Here is a 13,441-nt window from a genome sequence, read left to right as displayed (position 1 = left end):
ACGGAAAACGATCTACGTAATCATCAAGCGCAGTTCCTGGTATTTTGCAGAAGCATTCTTTAGCTACCAGTCGATCGTTGCTTTTACTTCGGCAAGTGAACCATCATCTGGTAAGTTTTATTTAATTTGAAATAATTACAAGAGGAAACAGCCTTAATATTTAGACTGTAAACAGTTAAATGCACATATCTGTAATTATTTATTGTTAACATTCAAATACACTTTGAAAAACGAGCTAGTTAACGTTAGCTACCTGTCAGTTAAAAACCACGAACTTGCTGCTACTAGCTAACTAGCTAGCTAGCAAACGTTAGCTATCATCGTTAGCAATTGTTAACGCTAACGTTAGTTCATTGCAGTCAACGGCCTTGTTGTTTTAAACTAGTCTAACCTATCAGAAAAAAATAATTTTAATAAAAATGCAACACAAATTGTGCACAGATAGTAATTTTAGCCACAATAATAGCCGTGTGAAGAGAAAATCTTAGCGGTAGTTGTGTAAAGTTACGTAATGTTCATTTGTTTGTAAATACCGATTACGTTAGTGTAATCCGAGATCAAAAGCAGGGTAAATCCTCTTCGAATTTCAACAGTCATTAAGATCAACATTAAGTACTTCTGCATCTATTCTCTGGTGTCTAACGTTAACTGTATTATTCACCTTCCTGTTTGGGTGTATGGGAGTTGTATGCCAGTGGTATGTAGGTGGATTGCCGGAGTTGCAAATCACGATATCTCCGATGTCGGCGAGCTGTTTGCCTTTGGCAAATCATTTGATTCTCCTGTCACCTCCTGTCTGAATGCCAAGATGGCTGAAAAGAAAAATGTTCCTGATACTAACAACGTCCCTGTTCCTCTGATGTTGCCAAGCGCATTTCCACAGAGCTTTATATATTATCCGGCATGACCTATCTCAACATTTCTGAAGCAGGTGCTATTTGATCCTACTCTAAAAAACTGAAATGTAGAATAGAATGCCTTGCATTGGCTAAATTTCATGTAATTCCATAGACAGCCATAAATTATTCATCCTTTTTACAAACTTGAGAAAGCAAAACGTTTAGCCCGTGGTTCAGCTCTTCCGTGTCTTAACTTATCTGTTGCTTACAGCCTAACTATTAAGATTAGAATAGCGATTGATTTCCTCTTTCTCTGGCCCCTTCACCTTGTTTCTTCTTGTTGCACTTCTTGTGTAGCCTATGCCCAATAGCACTCTACATTTTAACATGTATATTGTTAAAACTGGTTATGCTGTACCACCATTTTGAGAGCCTATGCTTCTGAAAACAATTTGTTCACTTAAAAAATGAAACCGGAGCAATTGTGCAACACAATATGTCAAATAGGCATAGGCATTTTCACGCATTTTGTCAGATAATGCAACCAAAAACATGTCCTGTGCTCTTTTGTCTGTCACTTTTGGTTAGTAAAATCATTGATCATTTTTTAAACTTCTAAATTCCTTCAGCTCCACAGAGCTTTAGTGAGGATACCTGATCGATGATGCTGTGCTAATTTGAGTTAACCGAAAACAAATTGTCTGATGTATGTAGGTTTATCAGTGACCATTACTGGAATAAAATGAAAAGTTCAGAAGTATTAGCACTATTGATGACCAGGACAACCAGTGTTAGGTGATTGCTTAGGGACTCATCTGAAAACATAAACACTCACAGCTACAAACATCATTCCATGGTCAAATGTTATTGTAAAAGACTTCTACATTCCAACAATATTTCCAAGCTCACACAGACTTGACACTTTTACTTACAACTGTCCCAATAATTTAAGGAATTTAAGCTATTACTGTGTCAGGGAAGTATCACCAGAATACATGCAATGTATTTAATAGCATGTCTTATAGGACTTAAAATTAATCATGGTGAATATTATGATCCAGCTGCCAAACAGTAGTGAAAGACAAAAGTAAACTAACTTGTAAAATAACTTGGGAAAGCAGGCACACTAATATACGTGTTTACTTTTAGCTAGATAACAAAACAACCATGGAATTAAGTTTCAGAAGCAGAGCTGTATGTACACCACTTTTCCTTCTTCTCTATAGATGTAGCGTTTGTCTCATTAGCTGTGAGTCTTGCCACAGTAAGGCACAGTAGGCAAGAATTTGGTTATAAAATCAGCCAGCAACAAATTGAGTATCCTGCATTTCACTACGATTCAGTTTATTTCTGTGGTAGTAACCAACTCTTTTTATCCAATCGGAAATGAGACATTGCCTTGCAAGCAGGTGCCCGCAGGTTGCTAATCCAAATCTATGATCGTTTGACAAGAAAAACAAACCACTGACATGATAGCTAATGTTGACAATAACTGCTAACGTGACATATATGTGTCAATATTCAAGAGAGGAAAAACAAATGTGTATTTTTCCCAACTTGTTTGTGTCCACAGGAGTGTGTTGCCCAAGGTCTGGAGGACGGTTGCCTTTGTGTCGACTGTTTGCCCCAGAGAAACCAGCGTTCGTGTCTGTCATCAGCTTCCGGCGTGGGCTTGTGGCATTGGTAACACTGAGAACAGGAAGACAGACAGAGAGAGACGACTGAACTGAGAGAGGAAGCTGCCGCGGCCTCTTTGTTAGCCTCAGGATGACTGAGTTCTGGGTGTGTTTCAGCTGCTGCATTGCAGAGCAGCCACAACCTGTGAGTATGAAATTAACTGGAAAACCTAATTGTAAATTATTGCAAATTGATCTCCTCAATTTTCACTGTGGCTGCCTTTTTGTAAGTGAGAATCAGTGGGAAAAGTGCTTCAGATGGCTACAACGTGTTCAACAACAACATGTTCTGGTGTTACGCAGAGTCCTGGCTCAAAAATAAAAAATCTTTCATTGTAATCAAACTGTCCAAATCTTAAATATTCAGTATGCTCATAGAAATTACTTAATAAAAGATTGTGGTTGTATCCTACTTGAGAGCACACAATATATAATGCGTTTACCCTAAACTACAGGTTTAGCAAAAATGCAGGGGGTTCCCCATCTCCCCAAAACCCTCTGTCTGCAACCATGTTTCTCGTATTTACTATCAGTAAGGCTTATTATTGTGAGAGTAGACAACCAGCCTGTATGTGGCCTCCCATTCTACTTCCTAACAGATGAGAAGACATTCAGTGACATACAGGCAAAGGACGATCATGAGTGTCAACCCACGTCTCATTTTAACTCCCATTTTTAATTCCCATTTAAACTCCCATCGCATCTGCACATTTTTTTCAGTGTTTCAGACTGATGAACGGCATTTCTCTCAGCTTGTTGTTTACTTTTGCTCCATCGACTATAATTAGTGACATTACCTTACCTTGAGAATGATGAGACCGATGGTAAATTTTAAAAAAACCCCTCTTTTTATGTTTTTTTTTCATTTTCAGAAGCGGCGGCGGCGAATAGATCGCTCCATGATCGGGGAGCCAACAAACTTCGTTCACACCACACATGTAGGCTCAGGGGACATGGGCCTGGGACTGGCATCAGTAAGTGTTGGGCTTCTCTTCAGAATACACAGCAGACGGAATACATCAAATACACATTTTCACTCGGCTATTTTGAACTAAATTTTGTTTTTTTTATAGGTGGACCTTGTTCAGGCCCAGATGAAATCTAAAGGTGGCTACGCACACGGAGGCTCTGAAGGTTCTCAGTTATAACAAGGTGAGAAATACTGCTTAGTCCCTCCTAATATTCTTAGAATCCACATCCCAAGTTTTTCAGTGTACACAGAATTTTCACGAATAGTAGCTAATGGTGTCAATAGGGGAAACCACCAGCACTGCCAGAAAAGTTAACACAGCACTCTTGCGGGTTCTATGTGTGAAAAGGGCTTTTTAAGTGTGCAAAAATATATAACATTGACCAAAAAAACGTGTTGCAGGCTTGGTGAACAGTTTGATAAGCAATCTATAAGAGTGGAAGTTTCATGTTGAAGAAAGCAAGTAGTTCCTGTAATTTCTCATCCCAGCCCCAGCTTTTACCTGTTAATATAATCGGTCAAAAGGAGTAGAAACATTGCAACTGGAGGTCTTAACAGTTCTAAAGTTTGAGCCTCTCCCTGAGTAAGAGCCGTGACTCCAAGCCAGGCTCTGTCATAACAGGTGATGGCAAGTTATGCGTACACACACACACACACACACAGCAGCAAGCAGCGCACGGATCATTTGTCTAAGCCCACTGAGCCCTCAACTCGTCAAAAGGGCTCCAGTGAGAAACTCTAGCTGAGGGGATGAACAGCAGTGAGACAAGCTGCTGAGATCCTAACACATGTTTCACTTATTTCCCCCTTACAGACCATCAAAGACGCTTGTGGAAACTACTGTTGTTGATATGAGGAAGCATTTTCAAAAGCAGTTCTGTCTGTAATGGACACAGGACCAAAAGATGAAATTACTGCTTTTCCATAATGTTGTGTATATATTTTTATTTTCCTTTTCCTTTTTTTTTTAATGAAAGCACTGCTATCCATTGGCTGCCATACTGTTGCACTGTAAAGAGTAGATAAGAGGGTGTAGAAAGCTCATAATCTCAGTCAGATGTATGCTTGTGTGTATGCATGAGGAGAATATTTTCAAAATATTTGCTGTTTTAGCCCATTTGGATGCCTGTATTTATTATCTGATTTGTAAACGGACCTCATGGTGGCTGGGCCACTCTGGAGATTTGAAACGTTCTGTTTCCTTCTATATTCTCAGAGGTTTTTCAAAAGACAGGTAGAGGTAGCAAGGCAAAAAGCGATATGTTCACCATTTTATTCTGGAAAATACTCATGATTCTCTGAGTTGCATTCAGGGGTAAAGAATGCTGTTGTGTAATAAACTTGAAATGAGTAGAGTACACTGGACCATATATTGTACACTCACAATTGCTTAGGAATTTCGCATTGATTTCAACTGTTTTTTTTATACCCATTTAGAGTTAACCATATAGAATTTTAATAAACTATGATCTTCCTAATCTGCCTCTTTGAAGTCATTTTTATTATTTTGTCTGATCAGTGTGGTCTCAAGGCGATGCAGGAGGGTAAATAGTTGGTCGGTACTTTCCAGGGCTGACGAAGGAGGAAGTGGGAAACATAGCAACTTTTTAAGGAAACCCTGGTTCCCTAGTGTGAATCCTAAGTAGAATCAATGCAGTGAGAGCTACATTAGATAAGATGATGTGTGATATGGTGACACTGGTGAAATCTCACCAGCACCTGCAGTGTGAGAAGAGATTTTATCACAGCAAAGATCTGAAGTCACATGACAGCTCACTGCAGTGACAGTCTTGTGAGTCATGTGATGAGACCTAAATAAATAATCCAAATCAGAAGAATCGCCTGAGGGCAATTCATGAGTTATGATGGGTTGGTTAAGAACCTAGTTGCAGAATGCCTACTTGCCACTTGCAAGATAAGCTCATCATATATTAAAATGTCCCAAATTTAGATGATCAAATACATTTCCACAGGTCAAATGTTTCTTGACATTAGAATTTTACATGAACGAAGGGTTTCATCTTTTAAACATAGACACACAATTAATGGATGACTCAAAACTTTATTCAACATTAATCCAGTCTAGTTACAGGCCTCCACTGCAGACAACTACACTACAATGAAACCACCTACTCCTTTAACACCAGTATGGTGAAGAGTTGTTGAATCATTTTCTGCAATAAAATGCACTCAACACCAGTACAGAACCACAAGATCTCTTCATTTTGGTGGGATTTTATGTTATTTCCCTTCTTTTTTTACCTTGTAAGTGCGTAGTCATGTGTCCACCTGTAAACTGCTATAAGCAATCATGAATGTTGAGTATCCGCAGTAAATTGATTGAAGTTATTTTTCTGCACTCTAAACTATTCATTGGTTAAACTTTACCTGATTTGTGGTAGTATTTTTTTCTTTGAATACAATAGAAGAAAAAGATAAACTATAAAATACAGAGATGAATAAGGTGTTGCAGTGTTATTTCCATCCTGCAGAAAAAAATGTCTAGCAATAGCCTGTGTGAATCAACTGTAATTTCACTTTCAAGTCTCATGTTTTTTTTCACATTCTACAGATAGATAAAAAAAAAATTTTATTTTGAGAGAGAATACTTTCACTTTCCTTCCACTCTTTCAGCCCGGCCTTCCTCTCCTGCTATCCCTCCTCTAAATGCTCCCACACTGTGTTTTACTGTTCCTGCTGCTGCGGCTACTACTTTTTCACAATGAACTCAACTCTGACAGCATGTGTATCAACAGTCTAGATGCCAGAGGGACTCCAAGAAATGCTTCCAACAACACTGCCGCTGTTACAAGTAAACATTTCTTCAGGATCTTGTTCAGTACTTTGTCCCTTGCCATCCTTGTCATCTCCTCCTCTGACATCTCTCCTGCTGACGTCTTCTTTATCTGCTCTTTCTCTGCCAGCGCTTCTCGCCTCACTACGTCGAGCATCTCGTTGGTGTAGCATCCGTTCTCCTCCACCATCTTGTCAATCGTGTTGAGTAGCTGTTCCACCTGGAACGCGTTGTTCATCACCCGTCCCTGCTGGGTTTTGTTCCAGAATTCATTGTCAAAGACTTGGTGCCGTCCGCCACACTTCTGCACCAGATCCCTCAGCCCCTCGTTCTCATTGACAAACTCCTCGATACTCCTTCCTTTGAGCTCATATCCGTGTGTGAAGAGGACCGTGGCGTGTCTGAGGGCCTCTTCTGAAACACACTGCAGTATCTTAGCAACGGTCTCTTTTTCCTGAGTCGTGAACCTGCCCACCTGGAGCACGATGACAAAAGCGTGCGGCCCTGGAGCATCCTCCGCGACGCACTCTATGTTAAACTTCAGTATTTCCTTTTTCAACTCCTCTTCTGGGACGTCGGTGTCAAAGAATCCCGGCGTGTCAATCAAGGTGATCTCTCTACCGTGTATGAATCTGGTGTGTGCCTCGCACCTCCTTGTTACTGAGTTGGAAGAACTGGCAGTAACGAACACCTTCTCGCCCAGAATGGTGTTCCCTGTGCTGCTCTTACCCACTCCTGTTTTCCCCAGCAACACAATCTTTCGTTTGCCTGCAGAGGCTGTGAGGAGGAAGCACATAGTTATGATTCAGAATAACTTTACAAAGGAGATATGAGGCAACGCGTGTGACTCTTGTTACTTCAGCCTTAAATGAAGGAAGATGTGTTTCTTAAATAAAAACTTAAAATATAATCAAATGAAAGCAGTCACCAATGATTTGAGAAAATCTCATGAACTGTCCCCAGTGATCAGTGACAACCATTTAGTTATCAAGTTACACATCAGCAAAGAAAAAGAAAGAGCAAGCTTATCTCAGTTAGCATGTTCATCAACATACTCACCAAATTTTAAGGAACGTGATAGAACTTGACCACTCCTCAGTGCTCTTGATAGACCGCTCATTCTCCCGTCAAGATGAAATGCAGGAGCCCAAGGATGATTTAGTCAGTTATTATTATTTTGAATTTAACTGATTCATTTAATTACTTTTGTCACAAAAATATGCAGCCTATATTTTAGTCAGTGTTGGTGTAATCCTCGGTTTCGTATGCATCAAGTCCAATTTCGTGATTTCTTCCTTGTATGAATGCAGGAATCACAAGACCGTCTGAATGCAGCCACAGCTAAATAAAAGAAGCACAGGTATAAAATGAATCTGAAACCAAACTATGACAGATTGCGTCAGATTCCTGTTTATCCTGAGTAGCAAGTGGAGCAAGGAGCTGTGAATTAAAGGGAGGGGTATGGAAATGTTCATTAAAAATAGAAGGCGCTCGGACAGTGCAAACATCTGTGAAAGCTGAACTATTCTCCAACTTGCTGTTACACCCAAAGACATCGCTCCTATCACTTCAGTTTTAAAGTCGAGATGAAACGGCATTTCGAGAGTATCTAACTTCCGTATCGTGACGTATTTCCGAGTGAAACAGGAAAGACAGGCGGGACATAACGTTGGGAGGAATTTGATTTGAACGTTGAAAAGTGGGTGTGTCATAACACCCGAAGACACACAGAAGTACCATGCTGTTGCTAGCTAGCTAACTAATGAATCTTAGCCTCTTAGCTCTGTGCGCTTAAAGTTGAAGATTGATTGATGGGTGGATGTCATGATATTATTGGTTGACATTAGTTACGGGCATGCTTACGTAAGCACACGGCATATTTTGTTTTACAGGAAGAAAACATGATTGAATTTTGATATAAGAATACAATGAAATTGATTTTTGGTATTTTTTTTGGCATATATTGTTAAATAGGTGCACAGTATGACCGGGGATGTGATCTAAAAGGGTTAAAAAGGCATTTTTCATTTCATCTCATCTTTAAGTTCAATTGGTTTCTTGACTCTGCAACATACCTTTAAGATTTGGGATCAAGTCTCTGTCACTGTTAGTGTCATAGTTATGGCTACCAAAAAATAACAGTGGAAATCCCAGATCTGGATCACCACCTTAAATCTAATCAATTGTTCCTTGGCCAAAGGCCGATCTGTCCACCAAATTTCATAGATTCCTTTCATAAATTTTTTAGATGTCCTGCTGACAGACACACAGACAAACTAACAGGGATGAAAACATAACTTCCTTGGCAGAGGTAAAAATAACAAAGGCTGTGTCTTAGGCTACACTTATGACGGTATGGAAATGTTATTTTGATTCACGGTAAGACGAGACAAGACGAAACAAAACAAAATAAATTATATTAATCTATATCTATTCTATTCTATTAAAATGTATTGTGGACATACAAACAGCCAGACCAAAAACCCAGATGAAGGCCATGAGCCGAAACGCGTTGTTTTTTACTAATAAACGTTTGTTCCCAGTACTGCAAGTGTTGCTGTAATCGATTCTTTTCCAGTGTTCGCTGCACCTTGTCAGTAGGTGAAGTTGTGCCAGAATTCCTTCTCGACTTCCCATCCTGGAAGATGACGGGTCACCTCTTTGGGTCAGAGTCTGGTCAGGACCAGGCTAAAGTACTGCTACCTCTAGTCTGAATTTAACAGTTAAAGACACAAGCAAGGAATCAGTTGATGCATTTAGGCAGATAATTCCTCATATCTTCCATATATGCAGGCCTCTGCATTCCCTCTCACAGATACGCTCATACAGTATTCTCTTGCTCATTCACACTCCCTCCTAACAGTCAAACAGTGGCAGTCTATAAGCTTAAGGCTAAAATTCTGTTATGCAGTGCATGTAACATGATTGTTCAAAAGCATCACGTCACATCATCTGGCAAATCTGGCCATTGTGTCCCCTAAACCCTCCTGGTTTTTGATGGAAACAGAACCTTGCCGCAGAATATTTGGAGAGTCTTTCCCAATGATTACATGGGACGTTACGCCATGTTGGAAGAGAGACGACAGAATGAAGCATTGTCATGTTATTGCATCTTCCTGTAGAATACCAACATCGTGAGCGACCAGCTCTGCCAGGAATCAAGCGGCGATGAAGTTACAATCTTTGGTTTTGTTGTCGCTCTTCCGGCATCATGGAATGTCCCTTGTAACCATTGGCAACCGCCCTCCAAACATTCACTGACAGGTTTCTTAATTCCATCCGTTCTGTTTTTGTGACACAATTTTACTGTGAAAAGTGATCATGTTATCTATTCTTGACTGGTATGCAGTCGTCACATTTTGAAGGCATGTATCGGTCCTCTTCAGGTGTGTTGGCCCAAGTTATGTGTGTTATTTTTCAGTAATTTCCTCATGTCAATTGGGATTGGGATTGCACTTCGATGTTTGCCCAGCAGGTCGTGCTGGTCTGCTATCTTTACATATATTTTGTGTCTTAATAGTATACTATTTTGGTTTGATGTAATAGAGTGTGAGGTGTTGTTCAAAAATCCAGTTTACATTGGGATTCTTCCGATACTGACTTTTGATACTGTAAACACAAAAAAAAAAAGTGGTTAAGAAGTCTATTTAAAGTTTTGTCTTAAACTTTTGTCTTTATTCTTCAGAATAAACAATGAAAAACAAATGCTGCATCTGTCATCCGTCTGTGATCGACTGTGCACCACTGTGCAACTAGCATCCCTGCTGGTTGAGTTCATTCTGGAGAAAAACACAAATGATTTCCCATTGAAAAATGCCAACTAAATTCTTGGGAATAATTAACTGTATCAACTGTTGTTAACAGTTGTTTCTGGATAGATGTTATGAAGAACTGTGACTATAACCTACAATGAAGTACATTGTAAAAAACACTGTAAAAATTCATTTTTATGTTTAGCAGCGCTTAAGAAATTATAATCAATGTTCATATTTATGTTATATTTGCAATCTGATCAAAAAGTTTAGATTTCATGAGCTCACATTACTGTGCATAGCCACCTGAAAATGTCTGTTTTGTGTTTCTTTTGGCTGTGTTTAATTATATTATACATTTCTTTTTCCCTCTTCCTCCCCTTCTCTTTTCTCTCATATGAGCCTTATGGCTGGATTGCATCCAGACTATGTGGAATTAAGCTACAATCAGTGTGGGTCTGACCACTTCCCACTCTGGTTTGCAACTCTGATAGCATTGTGAGCAAAAGAGCTTTACTTGGTGCTTCCTGGTGTGATGGGATGACAAACAGGTCTTTGAAAAAGCAGCTGTAGCTTGTTTAATTATTTCAGTTTGTAAAGCAGTCTTTTTGTCTAGTCCCACCTTCAGGGCCAGGCCAGCGTTCCTTCACAGAAAAATATGGATCTATTGCTTTCCTCCTGTCTCAGATAGAGCCTCTGCTCCCAGTGCTGCTGCTGTAGTGAGCCTCATGTTAATGTGTTAAAACACGCACACACACACACACACACACACACACACACACACACACACACACACACACACACACACACACACACACACACACACACACAGGTTGAGCAATGAAGTTCCATATTGTTGAAAATGTTTTACTGAAAACTGTTTAGGAAGGCAAACTGAATGCACAAGTTTATAAAAGTGAGCATGATTAAAGGCACACAGCACAGTCCTACTGCCATGCTGCCTTTGCATCTTTTCATTTATTTCAATTTGTTGCTGTGCAAAACAGCATCCTGCTAGTGTGAATCCTATCTATTCAGGGGATGATTTACAGTATGTGGGGATGACGGTGGATGACACCTCTTTGTTAACACAAATCTAATGTATCCCCCTGTTACACTGTCTCATACAAGAGACAAGATATATAGCATTAGTAACTCTTATATAAGGGACAGTGTAAAACATAGACAGCAGACTATACATATAATTGTACATATATTCACTCAACATTCAGTCACTCCACACTGAACATTCAATCACTGTATATTCAGGCAGCATAGCATACAGTATGGTTGTTGTTCATGGTTTCTCAGTGACCACAGTGCATAGTGTGGCACGGTTGGTTTTCTCAGTTCCCAAGCTCCCAAGCACACTAGTTTTTGTTTCATTGCTCTATCTTTAAAGATACAATCAACAATTTACTTGACCATCTAAATTCTGGCTATAGTCACATACTGCATGTTCTTGTAGTTTGACTTGTAGTGGGAAAATACTTTATAAACCATTAACAACTGAAAATACAGTTGTATTTTAGTCCATTGTTAACAAACAGAAATATAATGCCTTTTTTGGCCTGAAAGTACATGTGAAAGTCATGTTTGGTTGTCACATACTGTCAATCCTTGTAACAAAATGTCAGACAAATTTCAGGGCAAAGAAATAGCTTATGTCCAATAAATGAATGCAAGTGCCAGCTTTTTAACAGGGTGGCATACAATAATTCCAGATAACAGTTGCAAAGATAATGCAGATAATGCAGCACACAAACATAAAGAAAAACAAAATGAAACAAAACAAACAAATATGCACAGCAAACACAATACAGGTGCAGGATACAGAGACACCCAATAAGGCACTGTGCTTGTACTAGCTTTTTACATTCTGCAACTGCAGAATTATTCGCAAAAAGTAGCTTGTATCACAGAAAATTTGCAGCATCTCCGCCAATAATCCTCCATTGGAATGAGTGACTTCTGTTTTCTGTAAATCTGACAATGTGAAAATATATAAATAAGGCATTAGTACCTCATGGAGCAATTTTAAAAACTTGCCAAACCCAAAAGTCAAAAGGTATAGCGAATATTTCTGCAGTCTTACAGACAAAAACTATGGCAACTGAAGAGAGGAAAATGAGCAAAGTTTTGCTATTCCCAACTAAATTACTAGTAACATGAGTTAGATTTGTGTTGCTGCTATCAAGCTCACTGCATGCAGGCAGACGGCTAGCTTCTCCTGTTAGGCAGAGACACAGCACTGCCAGCTACCCTGAAACTCCTGTGTCTGCTTTGCTGGCCTGGCAACACTGGATATGAATGAGCAAATGAGCATATACATTTGATATGAGTGAAGCCAAACTGATCACATCATCTCCAATAAAGTGTATGTGCGTGTGAGTTGTGTGCATGCATGTGCGAATGTGTAGAGGTTCATATTTTGGTGCCTTTCAATGACTGATATGAATTATGGTCACACTGTTTCCTGGTGCAGAAAACATAAGGAGTTTGTTTTAGTTCTGCATCGCTCTTCACTGCAGCCTACAGGCACAGATTGTGTTTCACTGTACGAGTCGTTGGGTAAACGTAACACTTACAGCGAGGCTCAGTCAGCGGAGCAGTAACTGACTCTCTACTGAGCTGTAACCAGTGAAATGAGATCTGCGGTCTGAGCTTGGTATTATTTCAGCAAGAGTGTGACAGTGAACCACAGTGAACCGGAGTGATGATGACAGATGTAAAGCTTGGCTTGGAACAGGATCTTTATCTCAGCATGCTCAGCTCAGCAGAGGATGATCCACTGACTGACAGATCAATACTCCCTGTCAGCCCTTTCTCTCTTATTTCTCTCTCTCAGTGGTCAGACAGGCAGGATGAGAAAAGTCAGCGAGAAAGCCAACAGGAAAAGCCTTTTTTGGTATCGACCAATAGAGGGAGCTCTTGTTTACCAGTAGGTTTGGTGGCTGCTGTTCAGTGCAAAGCTATGGGGTCAATGTTTGCTGAAGTGTTGACCAATCAGAGAGCTCCTTGATGTAGTTTTGACCAAGAAGATCACTGTCTGTCCAATGTGCATAGCTCTCTGTGTGCAGGGTGTAGAGGTAGTCCTCACCAGTGCCTGGTGGAGCAGAAAACAACACACACACACACACACAGAGAGAGAGAGAGAGAGAGAGAGAGAGAAACACAACAGATATGAGCTATCAGCTGTTAGCCAGGCAGGATTGATTATTCTTTTTTTTTTTTTTTTTTTTTTTTTTACAACTCAAGCATGGGCTTATACACACACACACACACACACACACACACACACACACACACACACACACACACACACACACACAGTGTCCTACAGTGCCAATGATCCCAGAGTGTGTGTGCTCTCCATCCTCTCTGCTCTCCAGTCTGGTTCCACAGCTCAG

General features: G+C 39.9%; 3 protein-coding genes across 5 annotated transcripts in view; 1 reads left to right on the top strand and 2 right to left on the bottom strand.

Moving 5' to 3' along the window:
* The first annotated feature begins 61 nt into the window (after nt 1-61).
* Nucleotides 62-4,963, top strand: LOC139912261 (CDC42 small effector protein 2-like). Its single transcript, XM_071900020.2, has 5 exons — nt 62-110; nt 2,413-2,660; nt 3,388-3,489; nt 3,589-3,667; nt 4,300-4,963. The coding sequence occupies exons 2-4, from the start codon at nt 2,607-2,609 to the stop codon at nt 3,661-3,663; spliced, it is 231 nt and encodes a 76-aa protein (XP_071756121.1). The 5' UTR covers nt 62-110; nt 2,413-2,606; the 3' UTR covers nt 3,664-3,667; nt 4,300-4,963.
* A 997-nt stretch (nt 4,964-5,960) lies between these two features.
* LOC139912270 (GTPase IMAP family member 7-like) lies at nt 5,961-7,563 on the bottom strand. Its single transcript, XM_071900033.2, has 2 exons — nt 7,339-7,563; nt 5,961-7,056 (listed from the first exon to the last, which is right to left on the bottom strand). Exons 1-2 carry the CDS (start codon nt 7,397-7,399, stop codon nt 6,203-6,205), a joined length of 915 nt encoding a protein of 304 aa, XP_071756134.1. The 5' UTR covers nt 7,400-7,563; the 3' UTR covers nt 5,961-6,202.
* Nucleotides 7,564-9,987: 2,424 nt separating this feature from the next.
* Nucleotides 9,988-13,441, bottom strand: part of irf1a (interferon regulatory factor 1a) — a 10,616-nt gene continuing 7,162 nt past the window's right edge. For 2 of the 3 annotated variants that reach the window (XM_071900025.2, XM_078283502.1), the window contains 3 exons: nt 13,373-13,441; nt 12,971-13,137; nt 10,893-12,017 (listed from right to left, as the gene is read on the bottom strand). The exon at nt 13,373-13,441 is cut by the window's right edge and continues 22 nt beyond it. In XM_071900025.2, coding sequence (XP_071756126.1) covers nt 13,004-13,137; nt 13,373-13,441 — 203 coding nt within the window. In that variant the 3' untranslated portion in view covers nt 10,893-12,017; nt 12,971-13,003. Of the gene's footprint in view, nt 10,059-10,892; nt 12,018-12,970; nt 13,138-13,372 lie in introns of those variants that run through there. The other variant, XM_078283504.1, reaches the window with a different exon arrangement.

Source organism: Centroberyx gerrardi, chromosome 1 (assembly GCF_048128805.1).
Source record: "Centroberyx gerrardi isolate f3 chromosome 1, fCenGer3.hap1.cur.20231027, whole genome shotgun sequence".
Taxonomy (NCBI): Eukaryota; Metazoa; Chordata; class Actinopteri; order Beryciformes; family Berycidae; genus Centroberyx; species Centroberyx gerrardi.
This window is presented reverse-complemented; position numbering and strand designations above follow the sequence as displayed.